General features: G+C 37.5%; 1 protein-coding gene across 2 annotated transcripts; it reads left to right on the top strand.

The window, feature by feature from the left end:
- The first annotated feature begins 6 nt into the window (after positions 1 to 6).
- INTS12 (integrator complex subunit 12) lies at positions 7 to 24534 on the top strand. Of its 2 annotated transcripts, none has more exons than XM_086406912.1 (7): positions 7 to 142; positions 7028 to 7192; positions 9765 to 9917; positions 10952 to 11139; positions 12595 to 12754; positions 20135 to 20281; positions 23847 to 24534. In XM_086406912.1, exons 2-7 carry the CDS (start codon positions 7037 to 7039, stop codon positions 24429 to 24431), a joined length of 1389 nt encoding a protein of 462 aa, XP_086263038.1. In that variant the 5' UTR covers positions 7 to 142; positions 7028 to 7036; the 3' UTR covers positions 24432 to 24534. The 2 variants fall into 2 exon arrangements, with proteins under 2 accessions (XP_086263038.1, XP_086263039.1); XM_086406913.1 differs by having other exon boundaries at positions 73 to 208.

Here is a 24534-nt window from a genome sequence, read left to right as displayed (position 1 = left end):
ACCGTCGCACAGTCAAAACGTTCCCCAGCCGAGCCTCCTGCGGGAACCTTTGTTTTTCCGCTCTCGGAGCGGACTGGTGGTGTTGGCACCGGTTCGCCAGGCCACCGGCAACGGACGGAGCAGCTGGGCGGAGCGGTGAATAGTGAGTAGTGACCTGCTGCCGGCTCTCAGCCGACTCTCAGGGGTTCAGACCTCCGCGAGGGGCGAGGTGGGAGAGTAGTTCCGTGGGGTCTTAAGAGTTTTCTCGCTCCCTCTCACTTCGCTGTCTACAGGCGGTCGAGTGCCCAGGCTGACCGCTTTCTCCTTACAACGAGGGTCGTGCTTCCTCGGAGAGTAAGCCCCAGGGACTAGGTCCTTGGAACCCTTTCTCGGACCTTCCTTGGCAGGTTTTGGCGACTTCTCTGTACAGCTTCTGTCTGCCTCTCACCTCTCCGGCTCACTTGTCATAGGCCTTGGGTGTGTCACGACTTTGGTCAAAATATTGGCATTCTTGTTCTGCGCCTCTCTGGTCACTGTTTAGATTCTCTGTCACTTGATTGGTTTGGAATCAAGGTCTTTCCGCCTCACCTGTGTTTCCGGACGTGTGCCTAAGATATCAGTATAACCTAGGGCCAAGAACTCGGTGAAGGAATAAAAAGGGTAGCATCTTTGAAGGGATGGGTTACAAGAGCTTGCAAAGATGAAGAGGCAAAGCTATCTAGAGCCGTTCTGTGATGACAACCCTAATATTGCACTTTGTGTGAATAGGGTCAGTTTCCTGCATCTCGTTCACATGAAGACCAACTTTGCACTTCTTTTAAGATCGGCGTGTTAAAAAAAAAAAAAGATCGGCGTGTTGAGTGGGAAATGGAATCTAGAGGAAAGCATATATTAATATATGAATACCCAACTTAGTTTGGAGAAATCACAGAAGCCCTCAAAAGTGACATTTAAACGAAACCTAGTTCAATGACTCAACAAATAGTTGTGAGCGTCTGTTAAGTTCCAAGCACTAGGTATATAACAGTGACTAAAACAAGTCCCTGCTTGCATGGAGTTTACAGCCTAGTGAGATTAAAAAATTTAAACCAGACAAAGGATTGGCAAGAGAGTATTGCAGATAGGAACACTGTACAAGTCCCCAGTCTTGAAAGAGGTGTTTTTGTTTTGTACTGCCTTTCCCTTTTTGATGTTTTAGGATTTGGGCCAGGGCGAGGCAGTGGGGATGGCTCTGAGTTTCTTTTTTGTCGCTTTTTGTTAAGGGACTTTGGAAATGTTTAGAACTGTGTAGAAGCAGAGAAAAGATCATTATACTTTGACCTCTAATAATTCTGTGGCCATTATATTGTGGTACTTTGCAAAATAGCAAAATGGTAGGCAACAAAGATAGGAAGGGAGCATAGCAATCAACTCCAGTATTCTTGCTTGGAGAATCCCATGGACAGAGGAGCCTGACAGGCTACAGTCCATAGGTTCACGTAGAGTTGGCCACCACTGAAGCCACCTAGCACACAAACACACACAGGCAAAAAGGATAGCTTCTCCCCTTACAGTACTGAGAGTTTTATAGAGAATATAACAAATGTCCAAAAAAATTAAAAAGTGTGGTTCAAGGTAGAAAACTCCCATACCATGAGAATGCACTGCTAGATATCCTTGGAGAGCAGGATTCGTAGTCCAGGGAATAGAGCAGAACACTAGCTATAAGTAAAGTCCTTATGAGAAGTAGTATTTGAACCAGGTCTTGATAGGATTTGGAAATATAAAAAAAGGTAAAATGCTTCTCAGACAGACAAATTGAGAAGAAGAGAAGAAGAAGATGGTGCCGGAGAGGGCGATGGCATCCCACTCCAGTACTCTTGCCTGGAAAATCCCATGGACAGAGGAGCCTGGAAGGCTGCAGTCCATGGGGTCCCAAAGAGTCGGACACGACTGAGCGACTTCACTTTCACTTTTCACTTTCATGCATTGGAGAAGGAAATGGCAACCCACTCCAGTGTTCTTGCCTGGAGAATCCCAGGGACGGGGCAGCCTGATGGGCTGCCATCTATGGGGTCGCACAGAGTCGGACACAACTGAAGCGACTTAGCAGCAGCAGCAGCAAGCCCAGCTAATGACTCTGCCCTACTGAAAATCTAGGAATGAAGACTTAAAGTTTTTGTGCCAGTTACTGAATCTTTCTTAATGGAAGGCCAAGAAGTTAGGCTTAAGGCAGTGGGTTGCCTTAATTTTCAAAGAAGAAAGAAAGAAAATGTGTTGTAGGAACATTAATATGGCAACTGTCTTGATGTCAAGGAGAATAACCAGATTATTACTGTAGTACAAAAAGCAAGTGAAAACCTGAATCTGAGTAATAGCCTTGGAAATGAAAAGCAGGAACAGATGTGAGAAATGTTGCAGACTCAGAATTCACAGGAAAGGCCTGCTGATTGTTCAGAATAAGGAATGGGGAAGGACTCAGTGAGCAAAGGTTTAGGCCTCAGACCTGATTAATGGAGAGTGTGTCATTTATTGAAAGTGCAGGACAGGGAAATTTGGGGGGAAGATATTCATAATTTCAAATTCAATCATAGCTGAACTTGAGATACATTAGGGCAACCAGTTAGATATGTCTACTAAGCAGTTGGAAATATGGGGTTTAAGCTTAAGAGAGATGGACTGGGAGTAAACGTATGAAATCATCTGTCTACAGTTGCTAGTTGAAAACCTGATATATAAAGATTACCAAATAGGAAACTGGTAGCAGAACTAAAGAAACTAGACGAGGACACAATTACTTCGGCAATACCAAGATCAATGGAGTTGAAAAGATGACCCACAGAAAGAAGAGACTGAGATAGAAAAGGAAAACCAGAAAAGCTGAGTGTTTCTCATGGAAAAGAAAGGTTTTTGAAAGAGACAGTGAATTCTCTTGGCCAGCATTACTGAGTGATAGATTTACACCACAGTTGCTGACCTCTTTAGGACCATAGAAGAAAAAGAAATTTCTTTCACTATTCAGTAGTCCCTTCTTATCCATGTAGGATATGTTCCAAGATCTCCAGTGGATGCCTGAAACCATAAATAGTACCACACCCTATATATACCATTTTTTTTCCTGCATACATACCTGTGATAAAGTTTTATTAATAAATTAGGCACAGTAAGAGATTAACAACAACTGATAATAAAATAGAATGATTATAACAACATACCATAATAAAAGTTATGTGAACATAGTCTCTCCCTTCAGCTTCTTTAACTCTGCCTGAAATGTGACAGTGGGTTCTTCATTGGCAGACATAGCCTCTCCAGTAATTTATATATTTTTCAGTCTAAACCCAAATCTATGTAACCATCTCTTACTTTCAGTAAATGGCTGGTGTCACTCATTTCAGGGGATCCCTTGCTGAAGTTTTTGTAGATGCTCAATGCTTTCTGGCCCAACGCATTTCTGTCAGTTTGAACACATATTCTGTTCATGTCCACCCACAAATTTAATGGCTTTTCCAATCTAACTAAGCACTTAATGTGCCATGGCTATAACTCTTACAGCTTGAGGTACAATAGCAAAACTAGCTCAAATTTCTTTTTCCTTCTTCACAATTTCACAAATAGAAGACTTGTTCTTACATAGATTTTAGCAACCTCATTATGTGAGCATATAACTTTTTTCTTATTAAGTTGAAAACATCCACCTTTTCACTTAGAGGATGCACTTTGCAGCTTCTCTGGCATATCTGAATTGTATGCCTTACTACTCTGGCTCTTTGGGGCCATTAAATAAATAATAATAAGGTAACATGAACACAAGCACTGCAGTACCCTGGCAGCCAGTCTGATAACCGAGCTGGCTAGTGACTAACAGATGGGATTCACTGGACAAAGGGATAATTCACATCCCACATGGGATAGGCCAAGCTGGCGTGTGACTTCATCACGCTATTCAGAGTCCACATACAGAGGATTACTAATGTGTATTTGCCAGTAAGAAAGGAGAAGTAATAGAAACCGGAGAAGGCAATAGAAACTGGAGAGGGAAAGTAAGGTAGAAAGCAAAACAATAAAGGATAAAACATATAACGATGAGTGTTTTATTTTAGGCCCAACTCCTGTTTTTTTCTGTTGGATGGGGAACAGAAGTTGGGTCGAGAAAGTGCTAATAAAGAGGAAGCAGAGGAAACAAAAAAGTGGAGGCCCCTATAAATTCAAAGTACAGGTGGATGGGAGTAAAGAAATTTTTAAAAGAAAGAAAAATTTACTTGGTACCCTGAAGAGGTTCCTGGGTCAAAGCAGTAGAAGAGATTAGTAGAGTGCTGGAAGATTGTAGTTAAAAAGGAGAATTGACTGTAGTCAAAGAGAAGAGTTGTGAGTTCCAGGTTTCAGTAGCTAAAGATGAAGCTCTTTGAGGTTGAAGATCTAAATAAACCTAGCACAGGAATTCGGAGAAGAACACCAGTATAGACGCTAAAATTACCAGAGATAATGGCAAGGGGGAGAGGAAGAAGATGAACCTGGTACAAATGTTCTGTCCATTAGCAACAGTGAACATGCAGGTGTGGTTTCAAGAGACGATGTTGATCAATGATGGTCGGAGTATTCTCCCTCAAACAGCAATACGGAGTAAGGTCTCTGTAGACTTCTGTTTGGTCTTTGAATAGGAACAACTCACTACTTGGGAAGGCTGTAAAACAGGTGAAGTCTGTGTGTATGGGAGGCGGGGAGAGCGGATAGTCAAGGTAAAGCAATAAAAGGAGTGCTTGAGAAAACTATGGAAAAAGCTAGGGGAATATGTTGGTAATAAGTAGGGGCTAGAAGATGCTGGGGAGCTAGCAATGAAATTAATGTGAAGGGGGGAAGGACTGAGCTGAATGAGTGCATGCTTGCGTGCTTCATTGTCTGACTTCGTTGTCCAACTGTTTGCAACCCCACGGACCACATCCTGCTAGGCTCCTCTGTCCGTGCGATTCTCCAGGCAAGAATATTGGAGTGGGTTGCCATGCCCTCCCCCATGGTTGATCCTCTCAACCCAGCGATCGAACCCATCACTCTTATGTCTCCTGAATTGGCAGGCAGTTTCTTTACCACTGGCGCCACCTGGGAAGCCCTGAGCTAAATAAGTACTGGAGGGATTTTCAAGGGGGAAGTAAGTTTGTACCTTAAAGTAACCATTATGTATATATAATAGGAAAAGGGAAACTGGAAATTGCTAGAAAGGCTAACCCATTGGTCTCCAAACTTTTCTCACCATTTATTCCATGAGTAAAAAAGTAAGTACACTTCTTTATGTATGTATTTAGCTACCAATTATACAGGCTTCCCAAGTGGTGCTGGTAGTCAAGAATTCACCTGCCAGTGGGGGAGATGTAAAAGACGAGGTGCTGGCTCTTGTTACCTAATCTGTAATATAAACCTTTTTCTATCTGTGATTATAGAAATACTTTGCTTCTAATTTTCAACATAGAAGTTTGAAGTAATGGTTTTTCTAGTATATTAAAAGGATTCTTCTAAGTTTCAGTCCTTTCAGCACCTCAAAATACAGACTTCTCTGGATAAGTAAACTACTGTGTTCCTGAGCTATAAAAACTTAAGTCAGTAGAAAGTCTAGGCTGTGTTTCCTTGTACACTCAGGAGGAGTGGCAACTTCACTCCTTTTCATTGTGGACATTTTAATGAGGAACACTTTTCTCCTCATGAATAATTAAAAAAAAATACACCTTTCTGTACCTATCATTATATATGGGTAATGTATGTAATAATACAGTCTTAAGAAGTAACAGAGGTTGCTTCTCAATTTTTATTAAATTATTACCCATACAACTGTTTGAGGTAGATTATTTTTCTTTTAATATTGAGCTTTGGACCCCTGCTCTTGGGTGATTGAGTAGAGCACAGAATTTGACAATAATTTTGTGGCCATCAGAGGGGTATCTTATACCTTCTTTAAAAAAAAAAAAAACATTCGGAGTGTGTGTATGTGTGTTTCCTATAAAAACTGAAGAAGTATTAGGAGGAAGGTAGATAGGGAAGGAACAAACAAAATCCATTTTCAGGGTGGTCTTTCATATACCAAGATTAAACCTACAGCAAGTTTTAATGGCTTTATAAATCCCTGAAAATGAGAGATTACTGTGGAATTGCTGACAGATCCCTAACTCTAGCAAGTACAAGTGTGTTGCATTATTACAGTATTAACCTCAAGGACAGAAGACAGTTTCAAGCTCTAGAATGTTGATCAAAGGATTGAATACAAAGTATACATTTTTATTTTAATAATTCCTTGCCTGGAGAAGTATTTTAAAAAGTGACACCAAAAATAAAACAACATAATAGCATTGGTATTAACTGAAAAGAAAACGTTTTAATGTTTTAGAATTTCATAAGCCTTTGATGTATATCTTCACTATTTTTTAAGCTCCTTAGGGCACAGAGAATATCATAGGCCATATATATATATATCCTTCGGCACCATTTGTCACAGACTTTGCTTTTTAAAAATAGGTTAATGCATGAGATACCACAAGCTAAATGTGATGCAATAAAATTATCATAAGTGTATTTTCTGAGGCATTCAAGATTGGGGCTGAGGACTAAGGAGGCAAAAAAAGATAACTGAGGTTAAAATTTCAGCACTAACTTTTATAGCTTATTGCTTAATGTATGCTCTAACTGTTGTCTCCCGTGACACCCTTCCTCCAGTCTGTGTGTGAGGGGTGAGGGGTGTATAAATAAGGTTTGAGAGAAGAAATTTTGATATACCATAAACTTGACCTAAACACATCAAGTTTCTCTGTACTAAATTGTAAGTGTATTATTTGAAAACTATATTAGGAAGAGGCTCTGTGAAGAGCAGGAGCTTATCTGAAAGCTGATAATACTCTCACTTTAGGAGAAGAGAACTAGATAATTCCAATTAGGGATAAGAAGGAAATGTATCTGTAATAACCTTTTAGACAGTTTGAATTTTGTATCAGGTGCACAGTAATACATTTAAACAGAACAAGACAGATAAATTTCGACAGGTAATTGCCCATTGTCTGTAAATTACCTTCTTTTTTTTTTCCTTCAGGTGTTTGGGATGGCTGCTGCAGTGAACTTGGAACTTGATCCCATATTTTTGAAAGCATTAGGCTTCTTACATTCAAAGAGTAAAGATTCTGCTGAAAAGCTAAAAACACTACTTGATGAATCTTTGGCTCGGGGCATTGATTCAAGTTACCGTCCATCTCAAAAGGTATATAACTGAATTACAGGCTTGGAGGGAGTTCTGTAAAGTCTTTAATGTTTAGACCATCTCAAAACAGTCTGCCAGATAATCTTCCCTTGTGGCATGAAGAACTTTACAGTGTTCTTTTCTTTCTCAAGCTTTCAGAGAACTATTCCACTGTATAGAAAAGTTAGCTGAGAGTGGACAATATTTTGTTCTGCTATTTTCTGTGTATAGAAACCCACTTATGTATTATAATTTTAATTCTTTATGATTAGGATTTTTTTAATCTGATGAATGAAACCATAGCTTGTAATTATTCTCTAATGTTTTAGGGGCAAAAAAATAAAAGGGCAGGAATTCTACAATGAAGTGAATTACATATAGATAGGATAATTTAAGGAAAAAGGAGGTATGGATAAACTGTGAGAACTATGTAACTCCCATTGCAAACAAAGTGGCCAAGCAGCTTTCTATGAAAAGAATATACATTTTGGAACCAGACAGATCTGTTTTAAATCCCAGCTTACGTCTTACTAGTGTGATGACAGGTAACATATCTTGAACATTTACTGTGTCCTAGGTACTTTTCTCAGTGATATAGGTGTATAATTAATTTTAATTGTGATAATGATCCTTTGAGATAGGTATTATTTATTTTTATTTTACAATAAGGAAACTGAGGTACATAGTAACTTCATTTCACCCAGCATCTGTTTCTCTATTAGTAAAATGAGGATAATGAGAACTACCTTGCAAAGTAATGAACATTAAAAGAAATAAAGAACATTGGTACACTACACCTAGTGTAGTGTCTGCCTGGTATATAATAAGCTCTTAGTGAATGACAGCTCTTACTATATTCTTTATACCTACCTAAGACATTCTTTCAAACCTGTCTAAAACTCTAGCCTTGAAACTTCGAGTCACCCAGGTCTATGAATACCTGGATACCAAACTGATAAGGAGAAGACCAAACTACCTGACTAGCTCAGTCTAATCCAGAATCTCAAACTCAAGACAGGGCCGAGTCCCAGACTCAGAGCCCAAGTAAGCAGTGATGTTTTCCCCCAGGCCTTCTTTCAAAATAAGCTCTCATATTCTCAGACCTTTTTATTGTCCTTTGAATAGTGGAGCCATCCTGACTTCATTTATTTTACCATTCTCATTCTGGAGGTTCGGTGAGCTCAAACCAACCAACTTAATAAAACTCAACAAAATGCACTAACAAATTTGTTCTGCTCCGAGTATTGATATTGTCCAAATAGGAAATTCCTATTATTACTAAAGAAGCAGTATTTTTCTAAAAATTTATTTACTTATTTTACTTTTGGCCCCACTGGGTCTTCACTGCTGCACTCAGGCTTTCTCTAAGTGTGGCAGATAGGGGCTACTCTTCATTGCTGTGCATCAGCTTCTCACTGCAGTATCTTCTCTTGTTGCGGAGCGCAGCCTGTAGGGCGCAGGGCTTCGGTAGGTGCAGCTCACGGGCCCTAGAGTGTGGGCTCAGTAGTTGTGATGCCAGGGCTTAGTTGCTCCATGGCATATGGGATCTTCCAGACCAGGGACTGAACCCATGTACCCTGAATTGGCAGGTGGATTCATAATCACTGGACCACCAGGGAAGCCCCAAGAAGCAGTATTTTGAGATTCTAAAACAGAAGGAAGCGCATTTGTTAAAGTACATGAGAAGTCGGTTGCAACTAAAACGTCTCCTGCCCTTACATTTTTAGCCATTAGAGAAATGTAAATTAAATCTACAATGATATGCCATACATATCTGTTAAATGTCTAAAATTAAAAAGATTAGCCATACCAGGTATTGGTGAGGATTTGAAGATAGGATTTGAAGATAGGAACTGGGACTCTCAGGTACTCCTGATGAAAATATAAAATGGTATACCACTTTGGAACATGGTTTGACAGTTTCTTAAAAAGTTAATCATAAACCTACCATACAATCCAGACATCCTACTCCTAGACATTTATTCTAAAGAAATTAAAGTATGTGTCCATGTAAGGGTTTGTACGTGAATGTTCATAACATCTTTATTTGTAATTGCCTCAAACTGGAAACAACCCAGTAGTCCGGCAGTAGGTAAATGAATAAACAAATCATGGTATATTTGTTCAATGGAGTACTATTCAGCAACAAAAGGAGGGAACTTTTGTTACACTCAGTGACATTCATGAATCTCAGAATAAATATACTGAGTGAAAAAGCCAGAAAAAGTATATCCTGCATGATTCCACTTATGAAAATTTCTAGGAAATGCAACCTATATAGTTACAGAAGATGGATCAGTGGTTTCCTGAGAATGGGTGGCTTAGTTTTCTAGGATGTCTGCCTCTAAGAGTGATTATAGAGGGCAACAAGGAAACTTGGCAAGATGATGAATATGTTCATTATATTAATCGTAGTGATGTCTCACAAATGTGAAACCATATAGTGAAACTTATTGAAGAAAAAGACACAATATGTTGGCACATTTGATGTCTTAATTTTTAACTGATAATTTAGATTTGTGATCTGGTTTTGTTTTTAATAATATACTAGTCTGAATATTTCTTTATAGGTATCTTTTAATTTCATATACAGGATGTGGAGCCACCCAAAATTTCAAGCACAAAAACTGTTTCCGTTAAGCAGGAGCCCAAAACATCATCTAGTCTTCCTTCTGGCAATAATAATGGCAAGGTCCTCACAACTGAGAAGGTAAAAAAGGAAGGTGAAAAGAGACCTGCTGATAAAGTAAGATTTTGCTTTACTCTAGTAAATCAATCAATCAGTTGTTTTTTGCTTACTTTTTGTATATAATAATTGGTAAAAGTATGTAATAATCACTCAGTAAATATATTTTGGTTATTATGGATTTTTTTTAAATTAAAATTTAGAAACATTTTAGAACCGTTTATTGAAATCATTGTCAACAAATATTTGAGCCCTAGAAGATATACTAATTTCATGTGTAAAAACTTTAATCTATAACTCAAATATTTTATATTGAAGAGTTGTTGAAAAGATGGCAAGGAAAGAATAAAGATGTAAATCACTAGACATGAAATTTGCAGAAAAGCATGTGCTTTAACAGGGTTATAGAAAACTCTTGGATTGTCTACTGTGAATGATTTCTGCACATGGTTAATTATTAGGATTTTAGAACTTAGTAAAAAAAACATTTAAAAAAACTTTAGTAATACCTGCCCTCAAGGGGTTGTGTTTCCATACTTTTTCTAAGTACTGGCTCTTTATTACCTATATTATATTGTTCTCTTTGTATTTTAAAGAAAGGAGCCAGAATTTGCTTTGAAACAAATATGGCAATGTGTTAAGCCTGAGTTACTGGTGGAAGTTCATTATTCATTTCTTTTCAATATAAAATATCATTAGTTCATAATTTAAAATATTTTAAAATAGCCTTAAAAATATCCTTATTAGTGCTGTGGCTTCTCAATTCAAAGCATCCAGTGGGGGGTAGGAGGGCAGTGTAAGTAAATCCATTGAACTTCCATGATTCTTTAATGAATAAAAGAGTACAGAGAGAGATACAGATGCATGCTGAACTGTTCTGATTTGTTTCTTTTTACCTTGTTGGATTCTTCTAACATACTGAGTACGAATTTCTTATACATCTTCTACGGGTCTTTAGTGTGTGCTTTTGTCCCTAACTATGTGAAAGTGTCTGCGGAGTGGACTTGGTCATTGCACACTGTCTGTCTTGTACATCTCTCAGTGATTTAAAGTTCATTTTAATGTGTTACTTTTTGATTGGGTGCCTTTTATAGATGAAATCAGACATCACTGAAGGAGCTGATGTCCCAAAGAAACCTAGACTGGAGAAACCAGAGACACGGTCCTCTCCCATCACTGTCCAAACCAGCAAGGATTTAGCCATGGCTGACCTTTCCAGCTTTGAGGAGACCAGTGCTGATGATTTTGCCATGGAGATGGGATTGGCCTGTGTTGTTTGTAGGTAAGTTGTATCTTGCCACGTAGATTCTTTTGTTTCTTTGTAAAGAACAAACAATTTAAAAAAGAAAAAAAAAATAGACCAATTGTTGGGTGTTTTTTAAATTCCGTTTTCATTATTTGGAGGTGGATAGGAGATAAACTGCCCATGTGGCAATTAAATATCTAATAAATTGTCAAAAATTTATATTACTAATAGGCATCTTTATAATCAGTTATGTTGTTATAACATTTTCTGCATTCTTGGCTTCTAGAGTAAAAGCACTTATTTCTTTAATTTTTAGTGAGACACTGTTTAGCAGACTAAATTATTTCCACCTTTCTTTTTAAGAAGACTATGTTGCTTTTTTTTTTTCCTGAAGTGTTCATAGAATTTATAAAGTAAACGGTTATATACCATTTTCTAAAATAGCATTAAATCTTTTCCTAAGGATAAGGAAAATGAAATTAATGGATCATGTAGGTTATTCTGAGTATTGTTTTGAAACATGGATGCATAATTATAAAAATAGATAATTCTGCTTAGTAGAAGATTCATCTTAAAAATAAGAATAATTAGATTTTAAACTCCTTGATACCAGAGTCTCCGTCTTTAGTTGTTAATAACTTTCATTGCCTGGCACAGTAGAAGAGATTGTCACCTTTCCTGCTATTCGCTTCATGAAAATATTAAATTCTGGTGCATGGGACTGAACACATAGCTCTAAAATTTTGTGAACATTATACAGCATCAGTTAATGTACTTCTGAATAGGATTATTTCGTTAGAGCTTCATTGCTTTAACACATATTTGTTTATTTCAACCTTTATCTACTGTAAGGGTTGCCATTTTCATGTAAAGAAATAAATGGTAAAGTAATAAGGGGGAAAGAACTAGTAATTGTAATCCTCCATAAGAAGATTTGTTATGATGGTCTGAGGCTGTTGCTGTTGCAATTTTTACCTTTTTGATACACTTATTAATAGATTCTATTTTGTTAATTAAGACATTTATTTATGGAGTACCCCATGTCTGTGTAGTAATGTGCTAGGCACTGTAGATAATTAGGTTCATTTTCTACCTTTAGGCCACTCGTGTATTAATGAAGAAAATAGAACAATATGTAGGCAACAAATATAAAGGAATTTAATAGAGGTACAAAGAAAATGTTATGAGACTGTTGGAGGATGAGCCAAGGTCTACTGCCTTCTGGGAAAAGGAAAAAAATTACAATGGAAAATGCTAAGAAGAAGAATATAGCCAAGTTTAGTCTAAGTCGCCTTATATATTTCTTACTGGTTAAACATAACCTTTAAAAGAAATGAATTGTTTGTGCAGGCTACACGTTGGGATTTGTTATTTTGCTGTTTGGCTTCTCTGATATATCTTTAAGATATCAAACTTCACCAGAAGAACCCTAGAGTGGCTTTAAATTGTTGCATTCAAATAAGTGTCATATCTAATGATATATTTTCGTAGGCAAATGACAGTGGCATCCGGTAACCAATTAGTAGAATGTCAGGAATGCCATAATCTCTACCACCAAGATTGCCATAAGCCCCAGGTGACAGACAAGGAAGTGACTGACCCTCGCCTTGTGTGGTATTGTGCCCGATGTACCAGACAAATGAAAAGAATGGTAGGAATTACTTTTCTCTATTTTAAACAATCTCTGTCCTTTTCTTTGTTAATATGTGGTTGTTAAGATAAAAATCTGAACATTTATGCTATTGAAAAAAATCTTATAAGCTGATTATTTTAATGCTTGTTTATATAGTATAAATGTGTGGTTTATGTGTCTGTGCCTAAGTGGACCAGACCATATATATGTATTTTTCTCGGCTCAGCTTTTAGCTTGTTCTAGTATAAATGAACAGAATTGGAGACCCACAAATTGGGACTGTTTCCTACTGCTGTGTCAGTGTATTTGTGCACATTTAAAGTACTACAAAGCACTATGGGGAGTCGTGAGATACGAAGCCCTAGTCTTTGATGAGTCTGGTAAGGAAATATTGAAAATGTCTATTCCTGAGTGAGTGCAAAAAACCAAACTTACATGCTGTGTGCAGAGCCATCTCTGTCTTTCCTTCTGTGTTTCTCTCTTTATGCCTTGTCTTTCCTTCTCATTGTCTTCAAGTCACCATTTAGCCTATTTTCTCAAGTACTTTCTCAGTTTACTGCTCACAAACATAACTGACTTTAATATAATACTGAAACATTTTCATTTGTTATATTGGATTTGTTTTCTAACTTTTATTCATTTAAAAGTAGATGGATGAACGTTATCATTTTCCTTTTAAAGAAATCAAGTTGTTATTTACTTCAGTGTCTTGTTTACTTCCCCCATCCACGTTCCCCTACCTTTGATTAGGGACTCTTTTTTTTTTTAATTTATTTTTTACTGATCAGATCAAATCAGTCGCTCAGTTGTGTCCAACTCTTTGCGACCCCATTAATCACAGCACGCCAGGCCTCCCTGTCCATCACCAACTCCCGGAGTTCACTCAGACTCACGTCCATGGAGTCAGTGATGCCATCCAGCCATCTCATCCTCTGTCGTCCCCTTCTCCTCCTGCCCCCAATCCCTCCCAGCATCAGAGTCTTTTCCAATGAGTCAACTCTTCGCATGAGGTGGCCAAAGTACTGGAGTTTCAGCTTTAGCATCATTCCTTCCAAAGAAATCCCAGGGCTGATCTCCTTCAGAATGGACTGGTTGGATCTCCTTGCAGTCCAAGGGACTCTCAAGGATCTTCTCCAACACCACAGTTCAAAAGCATCAATTCTTCGGCGCTCAGCCTTCTTCACAGTCCAACTCTCACATCCATACATGACCACAGGAAAAACCATAGCCTTGACTAGACGGACCTTTTTTGGCAAAGTAATGTCTCTGCTTTTGAATATGCTATCTAGGTTGGTCATAACTTTCCTTCCAAGGAGTAAGCGTCTTTTAATTTCATGGCTGCAGTCACCATCTGTAGTGATTTTGGAGTCCAGAAAAATAAAGTCTGACACTGTTTCCACTGTTTCCCCATCTATTTCCCATGAAGTGGTGGGACTGGATGCCATGATCTTCGTTTTCTGAATGTTGAGCTTTAAGCCAACTTTTTCACTCTCCACTTTCACTTTCATCAAGAGGCTTTTTAGTTCCTCTTTACTTTCTGCCATAAGGGTGGTGTCATCTGCATATCTGAGGTTATTGATATTTCTCCCGGCAATCTTGATTCCAGTTTGTATTTCTTCCAGTCCAGCGTTTCTCATGATGTACTCTGCATATAAGTTAAATAAACAGGGTGACAATATACAGCCTTGACGAACTCCTTTTCCTATTTGGAACCATTCTGTTGTTCCATGTCCAGTTCTAACTGTTGCTTCCTGACCTGCATACAAATTTCTCAAGAGGCAGATCAGGTGGTCTGGTATTCCCATCTCTTTCACAGTTTTCCACAGTTTATTGTGATCCACACAGTCAAAGGCTTTGGCATAGTCAATAAAGCAGAAATAGATGTTTTTCTGGAACTCTCTTGCTTTTTCTATGATCCAACGGATGTTGGCAATTTGGTCTCTGGTTCCTCTGCCTTTTCTAAAACCAGCTTGAACATCAGGAAGTTCACGATTCACATATTGCTGAAGCCTGGCTTGGAGAATTTTGAGCATTACTTTACTAGCGTGTGAGATGAGTGCAATTGTGCGGTAGTTTGAGCATTCTTTGGCATTGCCTTTCTTTGGGATTAGAATGAAAACTGACCTTTTCCAGTCCTGTGGCCACTGCTGAGTTTTCCAAATTTGCTGGCATATTGAGTGCAGCACTTTCACAGCATCATCTTTCAGGATTTGGAATAGCTCAACTGGAATTCCATCACCTCCACTAACTTTGTTCATAGTGATGCTTTCTAAGGCTCACTTGACTTCACATTCCAGGATATCTGACTCTAAGTCAGTGATCACACCATCGTGATTATCTGGGTCGTGAAGATCTTTTTTTACAGTTCTTCTGTGTATTCTTGCCGTCTCTTCTTGATACCTTCTGCTTCTGTTAGGTCCATACCACTTCTTTTCTTTATCGAGCTCATCTTTACATGAAATGTTCCTTTGGTGTCTCTGATTTTCTTGAAGAGATTCCTAGTTTCCCATTCTGTTGTTTTCCTCTATTTCTTTGCATTGATCGCTGAAGAAGGCTTTCTTATCTCTTCTTGCTATCTTTGGAACTCTGCATTCAGATGTTTATCTTTCCTTTTCTCCTTTGCTTTTCACTTCTCTTTTTTTCACAGCTATTTGTAAGGCCTCCCCAGATAGCCATTTTGCTTTTTTGCATTTCTTTTCTATGGGAATGGCCTTGATCCCGGTCTCCTGTACAATGTCACGAACCTCATTCCATAGTTCATCAGGCACTCTTATCTATCAGATCTAGGCCCTTAAATCTATGGATTATACACTTCCACTGTATAATCATAAGGGATTAGATTTAGGTCATACCTGAATGGTCTAGTGGTTTTCCCTACTTTCTTCAATTTAAGTCTGAATTTGGCAATAAGGAGTTCATGGTCTGAGCCACAGTCAGCTCCTGGTCTTGTTTTTGCTGACTGTATAGAGCTTCTCCATCTTTGGCTGCAAAGAATATAATCAATCTGATTTCGGTGTTGACCATCTGGTGATGTCCATGTATAGAGTCTTCTCTTGTGTTGTTGGAAGAGGGTGTTTGTTATAAGCAGTGCATTTTCTTGGCAAAACTCTATTAGTCTTTGCCCTGCTTCATTCCGTATTCGAAGGCCAAATTTGCCTGTTACTCCAGGTGTTTCTTGACTTCCTACTTTTGCATTCCAGTCCCCTATAATGAAAAGGACATCTTTTTCGGGTGTTAGTTCTAAAAGGTCTTGTAGGTCTTCATAGAACCGTTCAACTTCAGCTTCTTCAGCGTTACTGGTTGGGGCATAGACTTGGATTACTGTGATATTGAATGGTTTGCCTTGGAAACGAACAGAGATCATTCTGTCGTTTTTGAGATTGCATCCAAGTACTGCATTTCAGACTCTTTTGTTGACCATGATGGCTACTCCATTTTTTACTGAAGTACAGTTGATTTATCATGTTGGTTTCTGATGTACAGCAAAGTGATCCTGTATATTGAATATAGTCCCCTGTGCTATACAGTAGGGCCTTGTTGTTTATCCATCCTATACATAATAATTTTTGTCTGCTAATTTCGACTTTCCAGTCCATCCTTACCTCACGCTCCCACCCCTTTGGCAATCACAAGTCTATTCTCTATGAGTCTGTTTCTGTTTTATGAATAAGTTCATTTGTGTCATATTTTAGATCCCACGTAGAAGTGATTATCATACGACATTTGTCTTTCTGTGTCTGACTTGCTTCTCCTATATGATAATCTCTAGGTCCATCCACACTGCTGCAAATGGCATTCTTTTGTTCTTTTTTATGGCTGACTAATAGTCCGTTGTATATGTCTATACTATATCTTTGGGACTTCCCTGGTAGCTACCACGGAAGGGAACTGCTACCCACTCAAGTATTCTGGCATGGAGAATTCCATGGGCTGATCCATTCCTTTGCTGATGGACATGTAGGTTGGTTCCATGTCTTGGTTATTGTAAATGGTGCTGCTGTGAATATAGGAGTGCCTGTATTTTTTTGAATTATAGCTTTCTCCAGAAGATTAAGGACTTTTTATAGAAGAGTTCTCATATTGTTAACCAAGTCAATTTCTACATAAATTTTTTGACCAAATATATCTTTTTAAAGTCAGAAGTACTTAGTTAAATAAAAAGAAATTTTAATCACTAAATCAGAAATAGGTTATGTTTTTATTCCTATGAAAAGTAATAAAATTTCAGTAGTATTTATACTGTTTGTAACAAGAAAGTTCTGTGACATGGTACAGTATTTTTTCTGCTCTGTCTGACTTTTATTTAGTTTATTACTTAAACTACCCTCCAGGACTTCAACCCAAGTAATTACGGGTGAGCAGAATAGTAGGTTCCAGCACTTTGGCACAAGTAGTCACTAAGTATTGCTAGTCAAAATAAATAACTTGTGATAGTGATCTTTCTTTAACATAGCTTCAAGGTTTATTATTATTTTATTATAAGTCTCTCAATAAAGTAAGTGCTGTTCTCTCCTACGTTTTTCTCCCTTATATTTTGTGAGTTAACTCATACCAAATCTATATTTATAGTTCTTACCCTCTTTCTGAAGTGAATTTTGGCAGATGACCAGATATCCTACAGTTACTTCAAGTGCAATATTTTTTAAATTAAAATTGTTTTCTTCTCCACTCAGTTTTTCCTCATTTGCCTGAACTGATAATATTATCCTTGATGCCTCTCTTAAATCCACATCCCTTTGTTTACCAAACTTGTTAATTCTACCCCATATGTATTTCACAGATCTGCTCATTTCACTTTTATTACCCTGTTCCACAAATCGCTCATTTCTTGCTGTTGTGTTAGCTCCTTGATTCGCTTTAGTCCACTTTATACACTACAAATAGAATATTCTTCTACAATAATTACCTAACTTTATCTGTTTAAGTGTGCCCAGTGGCTCTCAGTTACCTATATAATGAAGTTATCCTTGTTAGGGTGGATTATGGACCTTCTCTTTTTGACCCAGTTCTACCTTTGTATCCTTCTCTTCCCACCACTTCACCATATACACCACATACTGTGGCCACATAAAACCAAATGGTTCATTTCCTGAGTATGTGGTGAACTTTCATGTTCCCATATGTCCTGTTTCTCAGCTTCTCCTCATCCTGATACATTTTATTCTTTATCAACTTTGCAAATTAAATGCCTAATTAATTTGTATTAAGAGCAAGTCTCATTCACTGACAGAGCACCAGAGCAGAGCTCAGGACTGGACACATCCCACATTCTGTTGTTTCATTTTAAGATACATAAAAATAGAGGAAATACAGATTTGGGCCAGAAATCAGCAGTCAAGAAGTTCAGTCTGTATGTCCAAGAGTCAAGTGCTGAATGACCAATGTCAGAGCATGATTAAATACACCAAGAGTGGACCTGGGGAAATACCAACTGCGTGATCTGAAGTGAACCTGAAGATCGGGATCCAGGAAACACAAGCTTTAGTGAGAGAAAGGGGTTTGGAAATGGAAGGGATGCTAAACTGAATTGCTTTCAGTGAGGTTCTCATATGTGCATTAGTTATTGCTCCAAGGTATCTCAAAGATACCTTAAAAAGCATCTTATATCCTCTTTCCCCTTGCACTAATTTATTCAACTGTGGCAGGTTCTACAGTACAGAAAGATGGGAAGACAGAGATAAGAATGGTGTGATAGTGGGTGGCAGGGTCCAGAGTTATTCTTTAGTTCTGTAATTTTCTTTCTACCAGGCAATGGGATTTGCCCCAGCACTCATGACTAATTGCAGTGGTTCTCAGTCTAAGGTGGCAACACACTCCTACTCAGCAGTAACAGAAGTACGTGGTATTTTTGATTGTTACTGTACTGGCCATATTGCCTTGAGTGGTGAGTTTCATACATTCTACACTATGTGAGTCAGTCTCCCAATAAAAAAATTAGAGTGCCTTTGTTGAGCAATACTGAATCAGTGATAATATCCTAGTTCCCTAAACTAGTATACCAGCAAAGAGCAGAGGGTTTTGGGTATCTCTTAGGTTCTAAGATGGGTAGGTGAAATAGCCAGGAAGCAGAAGAAGATCCAAACGTGATCTCCTAGGCAGAGGTTCTTTCTGAGCTTCATAGTAATGAATCTTCATCTACTAAACCATACAAGTTAGGTCGGTCTTCAGAGTCTAACCTCATCTACTGATGTGGGTGGGGGAAAGTGTAAGATTAGAATACCATGTACTCCTGATACTCTGAAGGCTACATTTTCATAACATGGTTTGCAGTACAAGGTATGATAATCTTTCTTGGTAGTAGATATTTTACCATAGATATCTTCCAGCATTCTTTATAATATTCTTGATCTAAGTGTTGCTTTATAACTGATGTCTGAAAGTAGGTATACTTTCATGTGGAAAATATGTAATATAAAAAATGGGATGAACTGAGACTTAAGGGTGAAAATATATTATATGGCAAATCATAGCACAAGAAAGTCTAAACAAAGATAAAACATTCAAATTTCCAGAAATGGGAGCACATCATTAATAAAGTTTTTGGTATAGTCTTGCGTGACGTTATTAGGATTGTCAAAAACAGTGGAATGGCTGGGAGCACCATTACTCATCTAATAGAGAAGTGTTCTTCTGGAATCAGTAAGAAAAGTTTGTTTTCTTACATTTGTAAATAATGATGATGAATGAATAGTAACTGTTATTATCTGCACTTAACATGTACAAGACACTGTGTAAACTCTTACATAATCACTGCATTCTCATAACCCTCCTTTAGAACAGAAGATTTTATCCACATTTTGCAGATGAAAAATGAGACTTCTGGAAATTTACATATTTTACCTGAGGTAACATAGATAGGGAAGTAGTTGAGCTGGGCTTTAATTTTAGTTCTGTTTGATTCCAAAAGCTGTCCTCTCGAACACTACACTATTCCGTTTGTATAGTTAATATTATCTAGCTGGAAAACACTAAAGAATAAACTAAAAAATGATTCATGTACAAGAGAATTTAGTAAAGTACCTAATATAAAGGAAAAAGATCATTGTTGGTCAAAATAAAACTGAAAATGTTTATATGGTTTTTTTCGTTTTCTTTTTAATGATTTTGGACTGTTTTGTTAAAATATTTAATTAACTCCAGTCTGCATAATTTTTAAAACCTCATGTTATCTTTACAGTTTAGAAACTAATAAAATCTATAAAGTCATTAATTGATATGATGAAAATAATTTGTCCAAGAGTTTATATTTTCCATGTCATCACAATGTTGTATTTTTTTAATGTTAAATGTTTATCTATATTACAGTTCATTGAGGAGTCCTGTGGTAGATTTTATTGTCTTTTTGTACATTTAACTAAGACTTTGTAGCTAATTTAATTTTAACACTGATTTTTGCAGGCTCAGAAAACTCAGAAACCACCACAGAAACCAGCCCCCACAGTTGTTTCTGTAGCTCCAGCTGTTAAAGATCCATTGGTTAAGAAACCAGAAACTAAACTCAAACCAGAGACAACTTTTCTAGCATTTAAGAGATCAGAAGTCAAGGTATAGTACATTCTATTTTTATCTAAGATTGGATTTAAATTTAGTTGACTTAGTTACTTGAAAACATTAATCAGGAACTTTGTAGACTAAATGGCCATATGTTGGAAATTAAGACTGTATTACTATTAACGTTGGCTTCCCTGGTGGCTCAGTGGTAAAAAATCCGCCTGCCAATGAAGAGACAAGGGTTCCGTCCCTGGGTCCAGAAGATCCCCTGAAGAAGGAAATGGCAACCCATTCCAGTATTCTTACCTGGGAAATCCCATGGACAGAGGAGCCTTGTGGGCTGTGGCCATAGGGTCGCAAAAGAGTTGGACATGACTTAGTGACTAAACAACAGCAAACTGTCAACATTAAGTAGAAAGAGAACATTTATGTAATTATCTTGAACTCTGCTGTTTCTTTTTTTATCGTGGTTAGGAACTATCTGTGAGCATTCTAAGATAACATTCGTTATCATTCCTGTGTAGTCAGCCAATATTCTGCCCTCAGGAATTTGGTTTCAATTCCAAATGCCTTTGTCCTCAGTAGCAGTAGTTTTGCTCCTCACATCATTTGTGAGCTTTCTTCGCCCTACTCATTGGCTATTTGAAGTTTTCTTGCTTTCTCTTATTTCTTTCTATTATTATGAATTTTCCCATGAAGTGGCTCTTTCCTATACTAAAGGGCCAGATTATCTAGTGAGAGTATTACCTTTCTCATTCCTTGATATCATGCTACATTATTATTATTATCCTGGCATTTTGATATCATAGGATAAAATATTTTTCTAATCTAATTTTATAACAAAAGGAATGCTTTTATTGAGTTACACATTCTAATTTTAAGCAGAATATTAAAGATGGAAGAAAAAATGTTAGCTCCAGATTCTCAAAGGTTACTCCCAGAAAATTCTAAAGATATTGCCTTGTCCAATTGGCTATAGGTAGTGAAAATCAAGAATATAAATATAAAGTACTCTTGAGAAAGGTGCTGATAATTTTATTTGCAGAGCATTTTTAATTTAATTTAGCTGGTGGCTTAGAGGGTAAAGCGTCTGCCTGCAATGCAGGAGACCTGGGTTCAGTCCCTAGGTAGGGAAGATCCCTGGAGAAGGAAATGGCAACCCACTCCAGTACTCTTGCCTAGAAAATTCCATGGATGGAGAAGCCTGGTAGGCTACAGTCCGTGGGGTTGCAAAGAGTCGGACACGACTGAGCAACTTTACCACCACCAAGGAAGAGTTGATATCCAAGGGATAGCCCTTATTGGTTTATCACATAGAGACTTGGTGAGCTAGAGTAGAAGTAAGAATAATTTATTGAAAATAATTAGAGTTGCTATATTCCTTGTGGCTCAGCTGGTAAAGAATCTGCCTGCAATGTGGGAGACCTGGGTTCAATCCCTGGGTTGGGAAGATCCCCTGGAGAAGGGAAAGGCTACCCACTCCAGTATTCTGGCCCAGAGAATTCCATGGACTCTATAGTCCATGGGGTTGCAAAGAGTCAGACACGACTGAGCAACTTTCATTTCATTTCATACTTAAATTACTTTCAGATAGATTTTTATACTAACCTATTACTGCTGCTGCTAAGTCGCTTCAGTCGTGTCCGACTCTGTGCAACCCCATAGACGGCAGCCTACCAGGCTCCCCCGTCCCTGGGATTCTCCAGGCAAGGACACTGGAGTGGGTTACCATTTCCTTCTCCAATGCATGAAAGTGAAAAGTGAAAGTGAAGTCACTCAGTCATGTCCAACTCTTTGCGACCCCATGGACTGCAGCCTACCAGGCTCCTCCGTCCATGGGATTTTCCAGGCAGGAGTACTGGAGTGGGGTGCCATCTCCTTCTCCAACCTATTACTACCAAGGCTTATTTTTAGGAAACTCAATATGAAATTATTTTGCAGCAAATAAATTAAGGCCTTGGCTGTCATGTTTGTTCTGATTAAGAGGTTTTGATATTTTTCTGATAAAATAGAATAAATGTTTACTATGAAATTTAATAAATTGAAAAGCAATACCAGTAACACCAAACCATTAAAATAAAATGTCATATACACAGAACTTGCTTTGTACTTCATAAGTTTTGGTCTTTTTGATTACTTCAGATGGGTTTTCTTTTGTAAAGTTTATTGAAAGATCATTTAGTCAAATGGCAGGCAGTTTTATATTTATTAGAAAGAAAAGGAAAAAATAACATCTTTTATAATTGAAAATTAAGTTTACTACGCCTGTGTCCTTTGCTACCTTGGCTAACTTTTTCTCATTAAATATATGCATTTCTCTAGGAATTTGCAATTTATGTAAAGTTTATCTTCTTTGCATAACCTTATGAGATAGTCATTATATGATGTAACTAAAAAAATCCTATCATTTTTCACAGTATGTGAACAATAATCTGGACCTTCCTCTTCTAAAGACCTCAGAGCCCTCTATTTTCAGTATTTTTCTCATTGGTTTATAATGTTTAATGCAGACAACACTGAAGACTACTTTGTTAGAACTAAAAGCATTTTTATCAACTCATTCGGAATTCAGTTCTAAAATATAATTGGGTGTATGTTAAGCATGATAATTAGCATATTAAGTCAGATACTATTTGTAAGATTTTTATCTTTTACATATTTAACACTTTTGTGACCCATGAAAATAAGATAGAAAAATTCAATTCACAATCAATTTGAACAAAGTGCATTTTCCCCTAAATGTTAATATGAAAAAAAATTGTTTTTGTATGAAGAAGAACAGTATTTATATAGTGACATTGGTATTCTATTAGCTTTTGACTGTCCAAGGAAGTTAATTAGAGAAATTTAATATGTGTTACACCTTTAAGGAATAAATCTGGGAGTGAGTCAGGCATACCCAAAATGTCACTATGCAGCTTATTGAGGCAGTTTATAAAAAATCCTTTATATTGAAACAGGGATCTCTTTGTGATAGTTTCAGTGGAAACATGGATAAATTGGAAAAATAAAGTTATGAAACGTTTTTAGTATTATCACCAGTTGTATAATTTCATGTAGTTAATGCAGTGTACCTGTATATATGCAAGTATTTGCTCAAAATTTAGGGGGAATTTTTTTTTAATAGGTTCAAAATCTCATCTCAGACATCTACTGAGTATCCTGGGCATAAGCATTTTTGTCCATTAAGAGTGGATTCTGTTTTTTGAATTGATCCACAAGTCATCTGGAGCAAGGTCTAAAGAATTAGATGTTTTACTAAGCTAAATAATAACCTTTTTACATGAAAAACAACTTAAAGCATTAAATCTGATTTTCTGATGTGGCTTGTGACTGAATCTAGAAGCAGTCCTCAAAAAGGAAATTTTTTTCTGAAATGATTAGAATAAGAATATGACATAGCATAATTCCTGCTTTGGAAATGGTAGCACCGTTAGCTGTGGATAGGTTTTCTTCTATGTGTTTTGTCATATCAGTTTATCAGAACTTAATTTTGATAATTTAAATTTCCAAGATCACTATTTTTGTATAAAAAGTCTTAACCATTAATCTTCTTATGTATTTAAGAATATTAGGTATTAATTATACTTGCCTCTAATATTTATCTTATATTTTTTAGGCATCCACAGTCGTTTCAGGAAATTCTTCTAGCACCAATGTTTCCTCTTCAGCAACTAGTGGCCTGATTGGATGGGCAGCTTTTGCAGCCAAAACTACTTCTGCTGGTCCATCAACAGCAAAATTGAGTTCAGCAGCCCAAAACAATAGCGGGAAACCTGCTACCTCTTCTGCTAACCAGAAGCCCGTGGGTTTGACTGGTCTGGCAACAACATCCAAAGGGGGAATAGGTTCCAAAATAGGTTCCAGTAACAGCACTTCCCCCACTGTACCGTTGAAACCACCTCCACCTCTCACTCTAGGCAAAACTGGCCTTAGTCGCTCAGTTAGTTGTGACAATGTTAGCAAAGTAGGTCTTCCCAGTCCAAGTAGTTTGGTTCCAGGAAGCAGCAGCCAACTCAGTGGGAATGGAAATAGTGGGACATCAGGGCCTAGTGGAAGTACCACTAACAAAACCGCTTCCGAACCGAGCACCTCTCCGTCTGCATCCCTTAAAGGTCCAACTTCACAAGAATCACAACTCAATGCCATGAAGCGATTACAGATGGTCAAGAAGAAGGCTGCCCAAAAGAAACTCAAGAAGTAATGTGGCCAAGTAGGTTTTTATATCATATTATCCTAAAGATTAAAATCTTATTAAGATATAAATTGTAATATACTATAATTTAATAAAAATCTTCATAATGAAA

The sequence above is a fragment of the Bos grunniens genome, chromosome 6 (assembly GCF_055505025.1).
Source record: "Bos grunniens cultivar Pamir isolate PY7600 chromosome 6, Bosgru_T2T1.0, whole genome shotgun sequence".
NCBI classification, from domain to species: domain Eukaryota; kingdom Metazoa; phylum Chordata; class Mammalia; order Artiodactyla; family Bovidae; genus Bos; species Bos grunniens.
Note: the sequence above shows the minus strand (reverse complement) of the source record. Positions and strands in the feature narration are given on the sequence as shown.